The 12,917-nt window shown below is 39.0% G+C and overlaps 1 protein-coding gene across 2 annotated transcripts in view; it reads left to right on the forward strand.

Annotated features, from left to right (window-relative positions):
* Window positions 1-6,412, forward strand: part of CDK17 (cyclin dependent kinase 17) — a 55,182-nt gene extending 48,770 nt beyond the window's left edge. For both annotated transcript variants that reach the window (XM_009948432.2, XM_009948425.2), the window contains 7 exons: window positions 669-789; window positions 1,319-1,416; window positions 1,726-1,831; window positions 2,589-2,631; window positions 3,832-3,922; window positions 4,157-4,234; window positions 4,695-6,412. In XM_009948432.2, the coding sequence (XP_009946734.1) occupies window positions 669-789; window positions 1,319-1,416; window positions 1,726-1,831; window positions 2,589-2,631; window positions 3,832-3,922; window positions 4,157-4,234; window positions 4,695-4,732 (575 nt within the window). In that variant the 3' untranslated portion in view covers window positions 4,733-6,412. The remainder of the gene's footprint in view (window positions 1-668; window positions 790-1,318; window positions 1,417-1,725; window positions 1,832-2,588; window positions 2,632-3,831; window positions 3,923-4,156; window positions 4,235-4,694) is intronic.
* The last annotated feature ends 6,505 nt before the right edge of the window (window positions 6,413-12,917 follow it).

Below are 12,917 nucleotides of genomic sequence, written 5' to 3' on the forward strand. Positions count from 1 at the left end.
GGTCTGTCCTTGTGCTAAATTGTCAGGTGTTACTCCATCACCGATCCACCAGGTTCCTTTGGGACTTCCAGTAGAGGGGGACAGTCACAGTTTCCTGTTGTCTTCTATGTCGGGAAGGTCCTTTGAAAGTTGTGCTACCACTGGTTTACCCCCTTGTGTGTGAATGAAAGTTGCTCAGAAGATTGCATCTAACATGATAGACCTAAATTTTATTGAAGATATTACTGACAAACTAACAGTGTTAGGATGGAAAACCACTGCTGATCCAACGCTCATTTGGTCTGTTTCCACCATTTCATTGTTTGTTTGTTGCCTTCTGCCTTTTGCAACTTAATTCTCAAATGGCGCAGAAGGGTTTTCGCAGGGGGAGGTGTCATATTGATCTAACGCTTTGTTGTTTTAACGAAATTTATAGGATTACTCCAGGTTTTGATCTGTTTACCTGTCTTCTGTTCTTAAAAACGCTGATCATGAGATTGCTGAAAATACTAAGTGACAAGTCACAAGTTGTAGAAATGTATTTATTAGGGCTTTTTAATGAACACTAAGGGAAAGTATTTAGCGAGTATAATGAGGTTGATTTAGCTGTTAAAAATTCTTTGTCAATTTCCTGAAAAAAAAGAGATTTTGGCAAGCTGCGCAGGACTCTTGTTTCCCTTTTTCTCAAGGATTGGCTAGAGCAAAGTCTGTTCCTACAAAGACCTACTCCAATGAAGTTGTCACGTTATGGTACAGACCACCTGACGTTCTCCTCGGATCTTCAGAGTATTCAACTCAAATTGACATGTGGTTTGTATAGATTTGTCTAATTTAAATTTTTGTTCTCAGTCAAGTTGAAAAAATGTCAACTCTTTATTATTATACAGTAGCATTCAAATACTGATCCTTTGAATTTTTGAAGGCAACAACTGAGTTAGATTTTTAGAGAAAGGATTGGCAGGCAGGGAAGATGCTATTATTTCTCTGAAAATGCAAAGTACCTTTTTATTGCTTAGAGGAAGCAAGCATTAGGCCCACAGCGCTAGGGGAAAAAAAAACAAATGTTTTCTATGGTGTTTTACTGTGAACTTTAATACAATTGATAAACTTGACATCTGAAGGAAGAGGGTGTAAGATAGCTGTGACAGGTTTTGTTTGGGTTTTGACAGTTCTTTTGTTGCTACATATCTTTCGAAACAATATTTTTAATAGCAGCACGTGGCTACCAACTAATTTAATGATTTGTGTTAATTGAAGAGAAATCATAGAAATCTTTAACAGCTGAAAGCTGAAGTTGTTGGGTTATTTCTGATGTATCTTTTTCTCTGTTTTTATAAAGGGGCGTCGGATGCATATTTTTTGAAATGGCATCAGGAAGGCCTCTTTTTCCTGGTTCGACCGTTGAAGATGAACTGCACTTAATTTTCAGACTTCTGGGTAAATGGATACTTTTAGCAGTAATGTTAATATCGTATGTTTGTTCTTCTAAACACTTTTTCCACGAGAACTGTAGATATTTATAAGCAATGATATTTTATATTGCATTGTAATTAAGGTGAATGAGTGCACTCTTGATGAAAAATGAATGAGCTGAGTGCACAGCTGAGCTTGTACAACATAGACTCATTGACTGATTTTTTTTTTTTCTTTCTTTGTTTCCTGTTTACAGGATTAAATGCCTATTTATGTCAGAGTTGTTTCTTTACATTTTTTTTGAGTTGAATTTGTTGCTTTTTTTAAATGCAGGAACCCCATGTCAAGAAACATGGCCAGGCATTTCTTCCAGTGATGAATTTAGAAACTACAACTTCCCTAAATATAAACCACAACCCCTCATCAACCACGCACCAAGGTACTTTGTGTTTTATTAATAGAAAATGTGCATCCCTATGGCTTCACCTTTTTGTAAATGTAAACATGTTTCCAAGTACAATCTGCTACTGAATGCTGGAAAGCTACACATCAGTTGTGTTATTGGGGGCAGATAGTAATGCAAAGTGTAATCCTGGTACTATTATTATTCAAGGTACCGCAGCTTCTTAATGCCCTATAGAACTGTAAACTCTGATTAATAATGCCTACATAGTAGGAGGGGTCACCCAACACTTCCTAAATAACCCAAATTCTCTTCTGTTATGTAATAGGCCCATTGTTAAAATGGCAAGGTTTCCTTGAGCGGTCTCTAGAAATCATTCTGAAGCCATTACGAGGAATTTGAAGGATCTGCGTGATTATTATAAGTAAACTTTACAGCAAAGACAACAATGCTTTTTATCAATTCTGAAGAAAAAGATCTAACATTGTGTCCTTCTAGTAAACAAGTAGTGTTCGGCTTTAGAGAAAAAAAAAAAAGCTTTTTACTGAAATAAATGATCCAACCTCAGGATCTATCTGTCCCCGGTGTTTTTCAGTGAATCTTGTTCTGAGATGTTGGTACTTGTACGAACATACATTAACACGCAGAAATGTTGTTTAGGTGAAGACATTTCCATGTTTAAATTTCATTTTCAGGTTTGATCTCATTTAATGAAGTTAGTTCCTTTGCAGTTTTGTTGTTGTAAATACAGTTCAAGAATTGTTTTGATTTTTTAAAATATTTTTATTTTTAGGCTAGACACGGAAGGAATCGAATTGATAGCGAAGTTCCTTCAAGTAAGATGTGTCTTGTGGCTTTACTTTATCAAAGAGCAAGTTCAGAGTTTTAATGTTATTTACAAAATGTATTAAAAGCTACAGTATCTGTTAAATCTATCTCAGAGTGGAATATGCAGCAGAATCTGTAGTGGGTGACAGATCTGGGAAAACGGCAGTTTCAGGAAGCCTGTGTACTGTAAGAATTTAAAACCCGATGTTTAATTTTTTATTTTTTTTTTTGCCAGAAGTGATTTCTTCTCTTACTACTTTTTGTACAAATAGAACTGATTCTATGTTAGCAGTTCTCTGAAAAAACTTCAGTCTCTTGTGAAATACAGTATTAAACCAGAACTTTTAAATACAAGTGCTGTTTCTGTAATGATGAACTTAGCTTCTAAGTTCAGTTACTAAGCAGTTACAAAGGTGTAATATTAATCTTTGATCTTGCAAACCGTATTCAAAAGGTGAAGTGGTGTGTGGGTTTAATCTTTTAATTTGTATTAAAAATGAGGCAGAAGCAAGATGGAAGGCCAGCTCTTAAGTCTCTAAGTAGATGCAGAAGCACTCTAACTTCATGGCATTAAAATTTTTTAGTACCTAAGGTGGAGTGCAGCTCCTCTGCTTTGCAGCCTGTGATGTAAATTCTACCTCGGGTCTTCATCTGCTTACGCATTGTGTCAGAACAGTGCTTGCAGTCCTTGTTTGGACTTTGTCTTTACCTGTCTACAGCTTTTCAAATGTCCGCATCTTTGTCCAGATGTGCACACGGGCCAAGCAGGAGACATCTGAGCACAGACTGAAGACCTTGTTGTCTAAAGTTCCATTTTAATGCAAATCGCTGCAGTGTAGTCCACCGAATTAGAAAACTTTTGTGATCTCCTGTAATAGCATTTCATTGCAATTTAATACTAGAACATAACGTAGACAGAAGTCTGTCATCTAACTGTTAGATCTATAAATAAGGATTAAGTATATTTTTGACTTGCATCTATTTACAGTGGGTTTTTTGACTATTTTAGCAATCTTGTTATGTGTTGAAAATACTGATTTAGATAACATATGTTAGATTTTCGTGTGTGAAATAAAAGTAAGGAAAACAAATTTGTCCTAGTGAGTTGGTGGGAAATACTGAGCAAGTAGAACTCTATCGCTTTGAAATCACTTGATGCACAGTTTTTTAATGAAAACCAACACACTTGTGTCCTTTTACATTAATAGTATGAATCGAAGAAGAGAATTTCAGCAGAAGAGGCCATGAAACATGCATACTTCAGAAGTCTTGGAACAAGAATACACACTTTGCCTGAAAGTAAGAGGAGTAGGAAAGTAACAGGGTGTTGTTAAGATAGAACATTAAAGCTAAGTACATTGCTTAAGGAACAGCTCTCAAATCTAATCTACTAAAGAAGACTGGTCTCTATTGACTTAGATATTTGGGAATAGGAAACATTTTTTTAATCTAAACTGTAAAATTAAGAATAGAACTGTTCAGTAAAGCTCATAGATGTGTTTAGGTACGAATTATTTTCTTTGTTAATTCCAGGTGTTTCAATATTCAGTCTAAAAGAGATTCAGTTGCAAAAAGACCCTGGCTTTCGAAATTCCACTTACCCAGAGACAGGTACGGAAAGCTTAATATTTTCTCTTATCTGCAAAAGGAATGCTGCGCCAGAGACTGAGAAATCCTTTGTTAAATTGGTCCGTGTGAATGTACTCAAACAAATACCAAGAATGATTTGCTCAGATACCTGTAGAGACGGGTAAAATAAATGCACAGCAGGAGGTGAGTTTTACTAGGGATGGGCAGAGGGACTGTTAACATGCGAACCTCTTGGAATTTCAGACCATCACCGTGTGGGTGTTGAATGGCAGCAAAGTAAAAAAAAAAACAAAATGAAAAAAAAAAAAACCAAACAAAAAAACCACCCAGCAACACAAAAAAAGGCAGTAAGTGCAGTTAAAAGAAAGCTGCTGATACGCGTTTTAAGAGTATAGAAAGACAGAAGTTGTAGATGATAGTAACTGAATACTGTGTTGAGGAAGTGCTTCAGTTTCTGACCACGGTTGCTGTTCTGTTGCAGGACATGGGAAGAACAGAAGGCAGAGCATGCTTTTTTAAATGGGGCGATGCAGAGTCAAACCCAAGCCTATCCTACCGATCAAGGACTGGGATCTGAAGGCAGTGCTCTCTGTTGGTGGACTTGGAATCGCAGTTTGTCTACACTGTCCTCTTCACAGTGGAGTCTTTTTATTTCCAACCTGCAGATTATGTTTTTATATTTGTTGTCACAGTGTGACAATTTTTTGTACAGTTGGTTTTAAGGTCTCCTCTGCCACTAGAGCCAGTAGGTTACAGCTGTTGATGTAACTGTAGCTGCAATTTTTGTGCAGGACTGAGAAACACAGTGCATTATTTATTGCGGAATCATTGCTGCTAAATAACTACTGTCTGTATAGTTAACACAACAGTTCCATGCCTGAAGAAGTTGCAATGGCTTTAGAATATGTGAATGCATCTGTTTCTCTTCATGAAATGTTCTTCTGCTGCGGGGTTTTTTTGTATTTCTTAAACTGCAGTGTTTCCTGGAATGTAAGCATAGCTTTGCTTGGCTATAGGTGAACCATCTTTAATGCTCTAAGTTCATGGCACTTAAATCCTTATTTAACATTGGAAGTATGTGTTGAAATAGTTGAACAATTATAATGCATATTATGTTTTTGAAAAGCACATGGTGTGAGAGTTGATTCAAACAAGTGAACAGTAACTATTATTTGCTCTCAGATCCTACATTAGTTATCGATAAATTAGAGCATGGAGACTGGATGATCAATTTTGTCAGGCTTACTCCAGCATAAGATATTTGCACATTCTTGTGCGCAAGGGGCCTGCAGAAGCAATGACTTTTTTACCTTGTTTTTAACTTAGAAATACAAATAGTGAAAAGGTGACTCATGATACGTTGGACCCTGGCTTACTTTTGAAATTTAGAATCTCATTACAGAGGAACAGGACAACTAATTACAAGAACATGGGAATAATGTCACCCTTTTCCCACCTTGTTGCTCTGCCATTTGTGCGTTATTCACTTGAAATCAACTGGAAAGATGCAAGTTTGTACTTGATAAGAACTCACTATACTACAGAGCTTTTACAATGGGAACTTAGAGAGTTTTGCAGATCTTAGATGTTATCTGTTTACCAGAGATAGTAAACATGTTACTACTATGCTTATGCATCTCAGTGAGTATCATAAGTACACCCTTGGTGATGGTTACAGTATTTTTAAGCATTTGTGTTCACCTTTATGAACCTATTTGTTTAGTGCATCTTAAAGAGACTGTAAATCTTTATTGGTATATTTTGAAATGGTCATGTAAATCTTTGGCTGGTATATCATGAAAATAGTCATAGGTAACTTAATTTTTCCTGACATTCACTGTAAAACATTCAGGGGTCCTACCATTTCTGTTCAGGAAATCTTGTAGTTTATTGTTATTTAACAGTATTAAGTGAATTTTTGTATATTTCATTTTAACTTTATTTGTGAATAGTGATTGTGGCATGTTTGGGGGTGTTTTATTAATATTTCATTGATACTGGTAAATTTGAATTGGGATTTTTTTTATTTTCTGGAAGAGAGAAATTCGTGTCTAATGGTGACTATTGGACCACTACTGCTTTTCAGCATTTGTAAACCGGTTTTACGTTAAATCTTGTAGACCTAACAAACTGCTGTTATTTCTAACTGACCGACCTGTATTAATATTGTACTTTCGAAAGTATAAATATTATGTGGAATTCTTTGGTTTTGTTTTGAAATTTATAACAACAAAGGCCCTGTGTTGTTAAAAATACAGACTTAAGTGAACTTGCGGTTCTCGGGGCATTGTTGGAAACGTGTAGCTGGATCTGTGTGTGGTGGGAGTCACCGGGTTTGACTTGGTTCATGCAACGCAGTGGTAGTGGCAGTGAAAAGTAACGCGACTCATCCGCCACTGGGGCTGTTCAGGATCTTACCGTAACCGCGGTCCGTAGTCCGATAGCAAGTGTGTCACACGGTACCGGGAGTCTTGCTGAGGTCTGGGAGCGTGATACGTCTCTCGGGTACGCACGTGGGTCTCCCGCTGGTACCAGTGGGAGCGTTACGTGCCTGTCAGAGGCAGATTTGGCACTGATGAAAAAACCTTTGTCCTGAAATAGTTGTTATATCTATTTTTTTATAGTTGCTATGGATCTGATCTAGATTTTATACTGATTAACTTTGTAGGAAATACGTTGTAGGCGTGATGGTGTTGAAGAAAGAAGTATCAGAAAAACATCTCCATTTTTTACAAAAGTAGTGAAGATCTAGAGTCGGTGTTCACTGTGGATAAATGTGGGATTTAGCATTTCTAGAACAGTAGTATTTTAGAGGTCATAAAAGAACAAGTAATAACGTGACAGTAATGAGTAAAGGACTTAAAGGTTTAACTGGTAAAATGAAGTGCATTAACCAATTTAGAAAGGGATCAGCTGCAGCTAACAAAAGGAGGTTTCCATTTTAAGTAGGAATTCAGCTTTTTTGGTACAGATGAAAAGATCTTCCATAAAATTAAAGCACTTTGTATAAAGAGATTTTTCTAAGGACCTGCAGGTAAATCAATTTGCTTCATTAGGAGGTAGCTTTAAAGAATGTATTCCTTAAGAAACTTGGCATCTGCAGTCAAGCCAGTTTCTTTATTTTTTTCTTTTAAATCATCTATGATTTGAAATTCCTGCATCAGCAGAGACAGTTCCGTGGCAGCTGCCTGTTTGGGGCACTACTCAGCGAGTCTGAAGTCGCTGGGCATTTCTCTTGACACCGTTTTCACCCAATTCAGCATTGTGCCTCCTGTCTGCCAGCATCAGGCACTACGGACGTGGTTTCACTGTCCCCAGGAACTGTAGGGAGCGTTGGCCTTTTGAGGAGAAGACCTCAACCGTGACAAAAACCAAGCAGAGAGTCGCTAAAAATGGGTGACTTTCAAGATTTGATACGACAGCCTTTGCTTGGCGATGAGTGAGCCGCTAGTGAGAAATGGCCTGCTTGTTGTTGCTGCTGACGTAGTTATTTTTAGAAGATACCCGGTGTAGCCCATCTACCCCCGGGTAGGAATGCCAAGGTGCGTGTGTAGGTGTGTGTAGGAATAAGGTGGGCTTGAAGACAGGAGAGAGGCAGGTGGCGATGCAGTTGCGTGCACATGGAGGTGAAGGTTGAGGGGGAGAGAGGGTGGGTGGAGGACGGGGATTTGCAGGACAGGGCAGAGTGGGAGACTGAAGGGGCAAACCAGCTGCTCAGCAATGCTCCAGTGAAACGTGCATCTCAACTCAGCTGTGTTATCTTTGTGCTGCTTTACCACAGCATTAAGTAGCCAGAGTGTATCCCTGAATTGGGCAATAAAAGTCAAAATAAACAATTATTAAAGAATCAACATTCTTTGTATCTGCAAATTATTTGGAAAAACTGCAAGGTAGCGTTCTTTGGGCTTGTTGTTTGCGCGTGAGTTTTTCAGTGTGATAAAGGTACATTGTTGTTTCTTTTTCCCAATGTTACGATGGAATTAAGGTTAAGAATACGTTCGGTTATTGAGGACAAAATATATGAAAGGTACCTTGTAACTATCCCCACGCAAAGTATTATAAACCCAGGAAATGCCCGGAATTAAGGTCAGATTTGAAAGAAGTCCAAACAAACTGGGAAATGGCAATGCACAGCTATAGCACGTAGTGACACTGAAGAAGAATTAGAACTTAACCTTGTCGGTCACAACATGTGCTCACAGGCGTGCGATCATTTTGTCTGGTCACTAACGGGCAGAGTCGAAATAACTTGCGCACCTTGTTAGCACGGTTTAATACCTTTTTTCCCTTAGTAAAGTTTGGCTTTGAACCAAATGCAACATTTCTATGAAATTTCTTAATTTGGGGGAGGAACTTGAATGCTTACTTCTTACAGGGTTTTTTTGGTGGTGGCGTTGTTTCAGAGACTGGGCTTGTTTGGGATTTAATGCTCCTGTTTGGCCTGTATGTGGGCAAGCCACATCCATGTGTCTCAGCAACATCCGTGTCAGACCAATTTAAGAGATTGACAAGACAACAAGTACAGATGATAAAACGTAAAGGAAGCACTGTACAAGCGTTTAGCTGAGTGGTTCATTGTAAAGTAAGCTGTGGCTGTACGGGTGGGATGATTTTGAAAAGTATAAAAGCCAAGTAGATACGTGGGCTTTGTAATTCATGCCATACAGCCTTTTCATCTGTGGAGTTTACTGGCACAGAAATCGCACTCTTCCACAGTGGAAATTCGTGTTGTCAGAACTGGGATTAGAGTTTAGCTATTCTAGATAATTTTTTAATCTTGTGTGTGTGATTTTCATTGGGCTGTATTGTGCCTGTCTCGTTAACTGAAAGAAAAAGACAGATGTCAGTGGAAAAACATATACAATTTTCCATTATTTTCACATTTTCTAAAATCCCTTCACTCATTTAAGTTCTGTAATTTTTGAGCCAGCTTAAACTGTGAATGCACACATATGCACATACTTACTGCTGTAAATAACTGCTTAATTTATTGTCCTGGCTGCATCCTCCAAAATCCTGTAAGAAGCAGGCCTGCCTGAGCAGATTGCTTTTATGGTCCTCCTAATGAAATATGAGTCTTGTTCAGATGCCATACCTTGAAACCTATTTTTCCCCAGAGAGCTATGAAGTTCCTTCATTTGTTGCCGTGGGATCTTCTTGCTGATGGAATTGCCATCGCTGAGGATTGCAAACCGGGGAGAATGCTCTTCCCTGTCCCCTCTCCAGCATGCTCTTGCGGAGCACCTCCTTCCAGGCCCTGCACAGCAGCGTCGGCGCTGCCTGCTCCTCCTCTTTCACACCGTGAGCTTGTTTTCTCAAAGACCTTTTTTTTTGTTTCCCCTCCTCCACGTCCTTTTCCTTAATTTGCAGGAGGAAGCAGCTGGCCTGGAGCCATGGGAGGAATCATTAAGGTTACGTTTATGCATTCGCACTTCTTGCAGAGTGAACATGAACCGATGGGAATGTTTCAAGAAAAAAAACAAGATACCCGAGAGTCCTCCCTTCTAGGATGCTTTTCTACAAATACCCCATCCCTGCCCAAGGCAGGGCATGATGTTGATCAGGGTCCAGAGTCATTGCCTGAGGTTCATTCTCCTTTTTTCATTTAAATAAATTTATACTCCTTCTCACTAATGCTGTCAGTCTCTGCCCTCAAGAAATAGGTTTGTATTCCATCTGCATAGGCAGGGCACTTGCGTATTAATTAGTAAGAGCAGTTACAGTTTGGGGCTAAAAGGGATTTCAAAAGTTGTAGTTTTCTGATGACTTCGTGGAGGTATGCCTAAATCTGAGTGACCTGTGTTCGTTTACCCTGTAGGATACAGAGACAGTCTCAAGATCAGAAGGGAACAGCGAGGCGCTTACGTAAAAGACTCCTTGTACTTACTGTGCTTTTTCTAAATTGATTTGGTGGCCATGATAGCTTCTAAGGATGCACACCGCTTCTTAATTACAGATTTGTTCCATTAAATGCTCTAGGCTTTTAAAGGACCATTTCCCCGTTAAACAGGCATCTCATTGACAGTTCATTACTTCTTTGATAGCTATTTCCAGATTGGCAAGTGCCTGTCTGATGAGACTGGTTTTATTCAGACAAAACAAATAGTTCTTTGTTGATGTAATGGGCACGTGTCAAATCTTTTTCTGTAGTTTGTTATCACCCGACACTGCTTTCCCCACCTTGAAAGTGTTGTTTAGGACTGAAGCCGCTCACCTGTGCCAGGGCAGAAGATGTGTGCAATCTCTTGGCAAAGCTGCCCAGTAGCTCTGGCCCTACTGGTGGATACTTGCTTTTCCGAAAATACAATGTAAAGCTAAGCCAAAACCAGCCTAATCACGTACCCAGCCTATACAGTACTGAAAACTTTCTGTGTATTGCTGCAGCATGAATAAAATGTAAGCCTATCCAAAAAAATCCCTGAAGTATGATCAAATTGCAGTTGTTACCAAGAATACAGAAGAGAGAATATCGCCCGTTTTGTTCCCCAGGATTGTTGTCTTGGAGCTCTCAATGCCACAGAAATAGTGACACTTTCACAGTGTTTCTTTTAAAAACATTTATTTGATTTTTCTCTACAGTTAAAAAGATACCTGTTAATAAAATTCAATAGAAAATTACCAATAGAATGTTTTCTTTGAAGCATAAGGCATGACAATCTAGTGTTTTAGGTAAGTGTTAGACTTGAGAGGCTGGACTTTTCTACTGGGAAGAATTTATGTAAGTAGAATTTTTGTTCCACATTATTGACCAATTTGGAAGGCAGATTTCATTTTGACAACCTATTTTTTTTAAATTGAAAAGTCAATTAGCAAAAGACAATGTGTTCTATTGCTATTTTTAGTTTCTCAAAGGTGAGAAGGCAGCACTACTTTCCTGTTTCTGGGTGTCTTCCCTTAAGTTTCATTGGATTCTCTCGGATCCTTTACAATAGTTTGTTGAAATAGATTTTTGTCCCAGAATTGCTATTTTCTGCTGTCTTTAAAAGAAAAACAAAGTCACTCGAGGCGCAGGAGGGTAGGAGGCGGGGGGGAGGGGTGTGGGGGGGTGTGTGTGTGAGGTGTGTTGAGCCTTTTGAAAAGAAAAAAAATCTGTCTCATTAATAGTAAAACCTTGGAAGAAACAATCACGGGAATCCAGTTGCTTTCTCTTTTAAGAATCTCTTCTTTGTCACGTACTCTCTCCTCTCATGTTCCTCTAGATTTTTGCAGTGTGGTATTCAATACTTCTTATTAGTGGAAGACCAAATTTTCCCGAGTGCCTCTCTTTACTTTTTAAACACATAGTGAGAAATGCTGCTTCTCTATGCCCTGTTCTCCCATTAGCTACTGGCGCGTACAAGGCGAGAGGCGACGGCAGTAGGCACTCGTGCTTTTATAAAAATGAGACAAGAGTTGGCTCTAGAGTGTGAATAATTGCTTCTCTGTAACTTGGTTACTGAAAAATACTCCGTGTACCTGGGAGGAATCCACTGAAAGAGAAATGTTTGATCTGCGAGCCCATGACTTTTAATCTCCATTAGACGAGTCAGTCCCCTCAGTTACATGCTGTCTCTTCCGCCAACCTGTTCTGATTTTACTTCGTATAAAATTTCCCTTCACTCATGAATTTTGCATAGGTTCATCTGGTTTTGAATCCGTGGGCTGGTACCTCTCGGAGCTCTTAAAACACTGAATCGAGCGAATGCCATCCCCTGCGTTTCATTCTTTTTCCTGATGTCTTGCATCTAATTGCTCTGTTTATCAGCGCTGGTACTTCATACAGATATGGCAGGGTTTTATCCCATTAATTACTGCGAGTGAAACTGAGGAGTCATTTTTGGTTGTGCAACCCAGGAGCCTGAGGAAAATTCCTGCTGTCTTTTGTCATACTACCTCTGCCCCAAAAATGGCTTTTCAACATCAGAACTGCATTAATAAAATGTTTATTTAGCACCTTTCAGGTTGAAGGCTCCAAAAGCACTTTACAATTAACTACACACATCATCACTGAAATGCATCCAAGCAGAAAATCAGCAGACAACTCACTGCATAAATTTCAAAAAGAATGGACTTTTGGCCAGCTGCTTGGCCAGAAAGCAAAGTAGAAGCTCTAATGACCTGTAGCAAACAGGATTCTGATTTTTGGTTTGGTTTTTGAAGGTCCCATCTGAAAAACCTACGTGGTAAAGCTGAATTCAACCCCATTCAGCCACCTCAGAAAACTGAAGATTTGCATCAGCCCTGCCAAGATTAGAATCTGTGGTGCCAGGGAGTCTAGCCTAATCCTAACCTGACATTTAGATGACTAAGCCATCACCTCAAGGTAAGAGGACATACCCAGTAAGTTCAAGTTGCAAGTATATAGTAACACAGTGCTGTTTTTTAATCCAGAATTCAGATGTTTATACATAAACATCCCACACGTACAGTATGCCTCTTCACAAGCACCAGGCATTAATTTACAGTCCTGTAACTTTTCCAGCTTTGGGGGAAGGGGAAAGGCGACCTTCTGAGCTTTAGTAGCTAGAATAATCTTTCCAGGGAAATAGTAGAAGGCACTTGGCACGACTGAACAAAGCACCTGGAAATTCTCTGTCGGGAATGATCCTCATTCCCTGGGAGGACAGAGATTACCTGCAGTCTTTCCAGCTGTAATGTTGACAGTTCGTAAGAAATAGAAGCCAAATAAATTCTGAGCAATATCTCCTTTCCTCCAGAAGTATTC

Source organism: Leptosomus discolor, chromosome 1, assembly GCF_034619465.1.
Source record: "Leptosomus discolor isolate bLepDis1 chromosome 1, bLepDis1.hap2, whole genome shotgun sequence".
Taxonomy (NCBI): domain Eukaryota; kingdom Metazoa; phylum Chordata; class Aves; order Leptosomiformes; family Leptosomidae; genus Leptosomus; species Leptosomus discolor.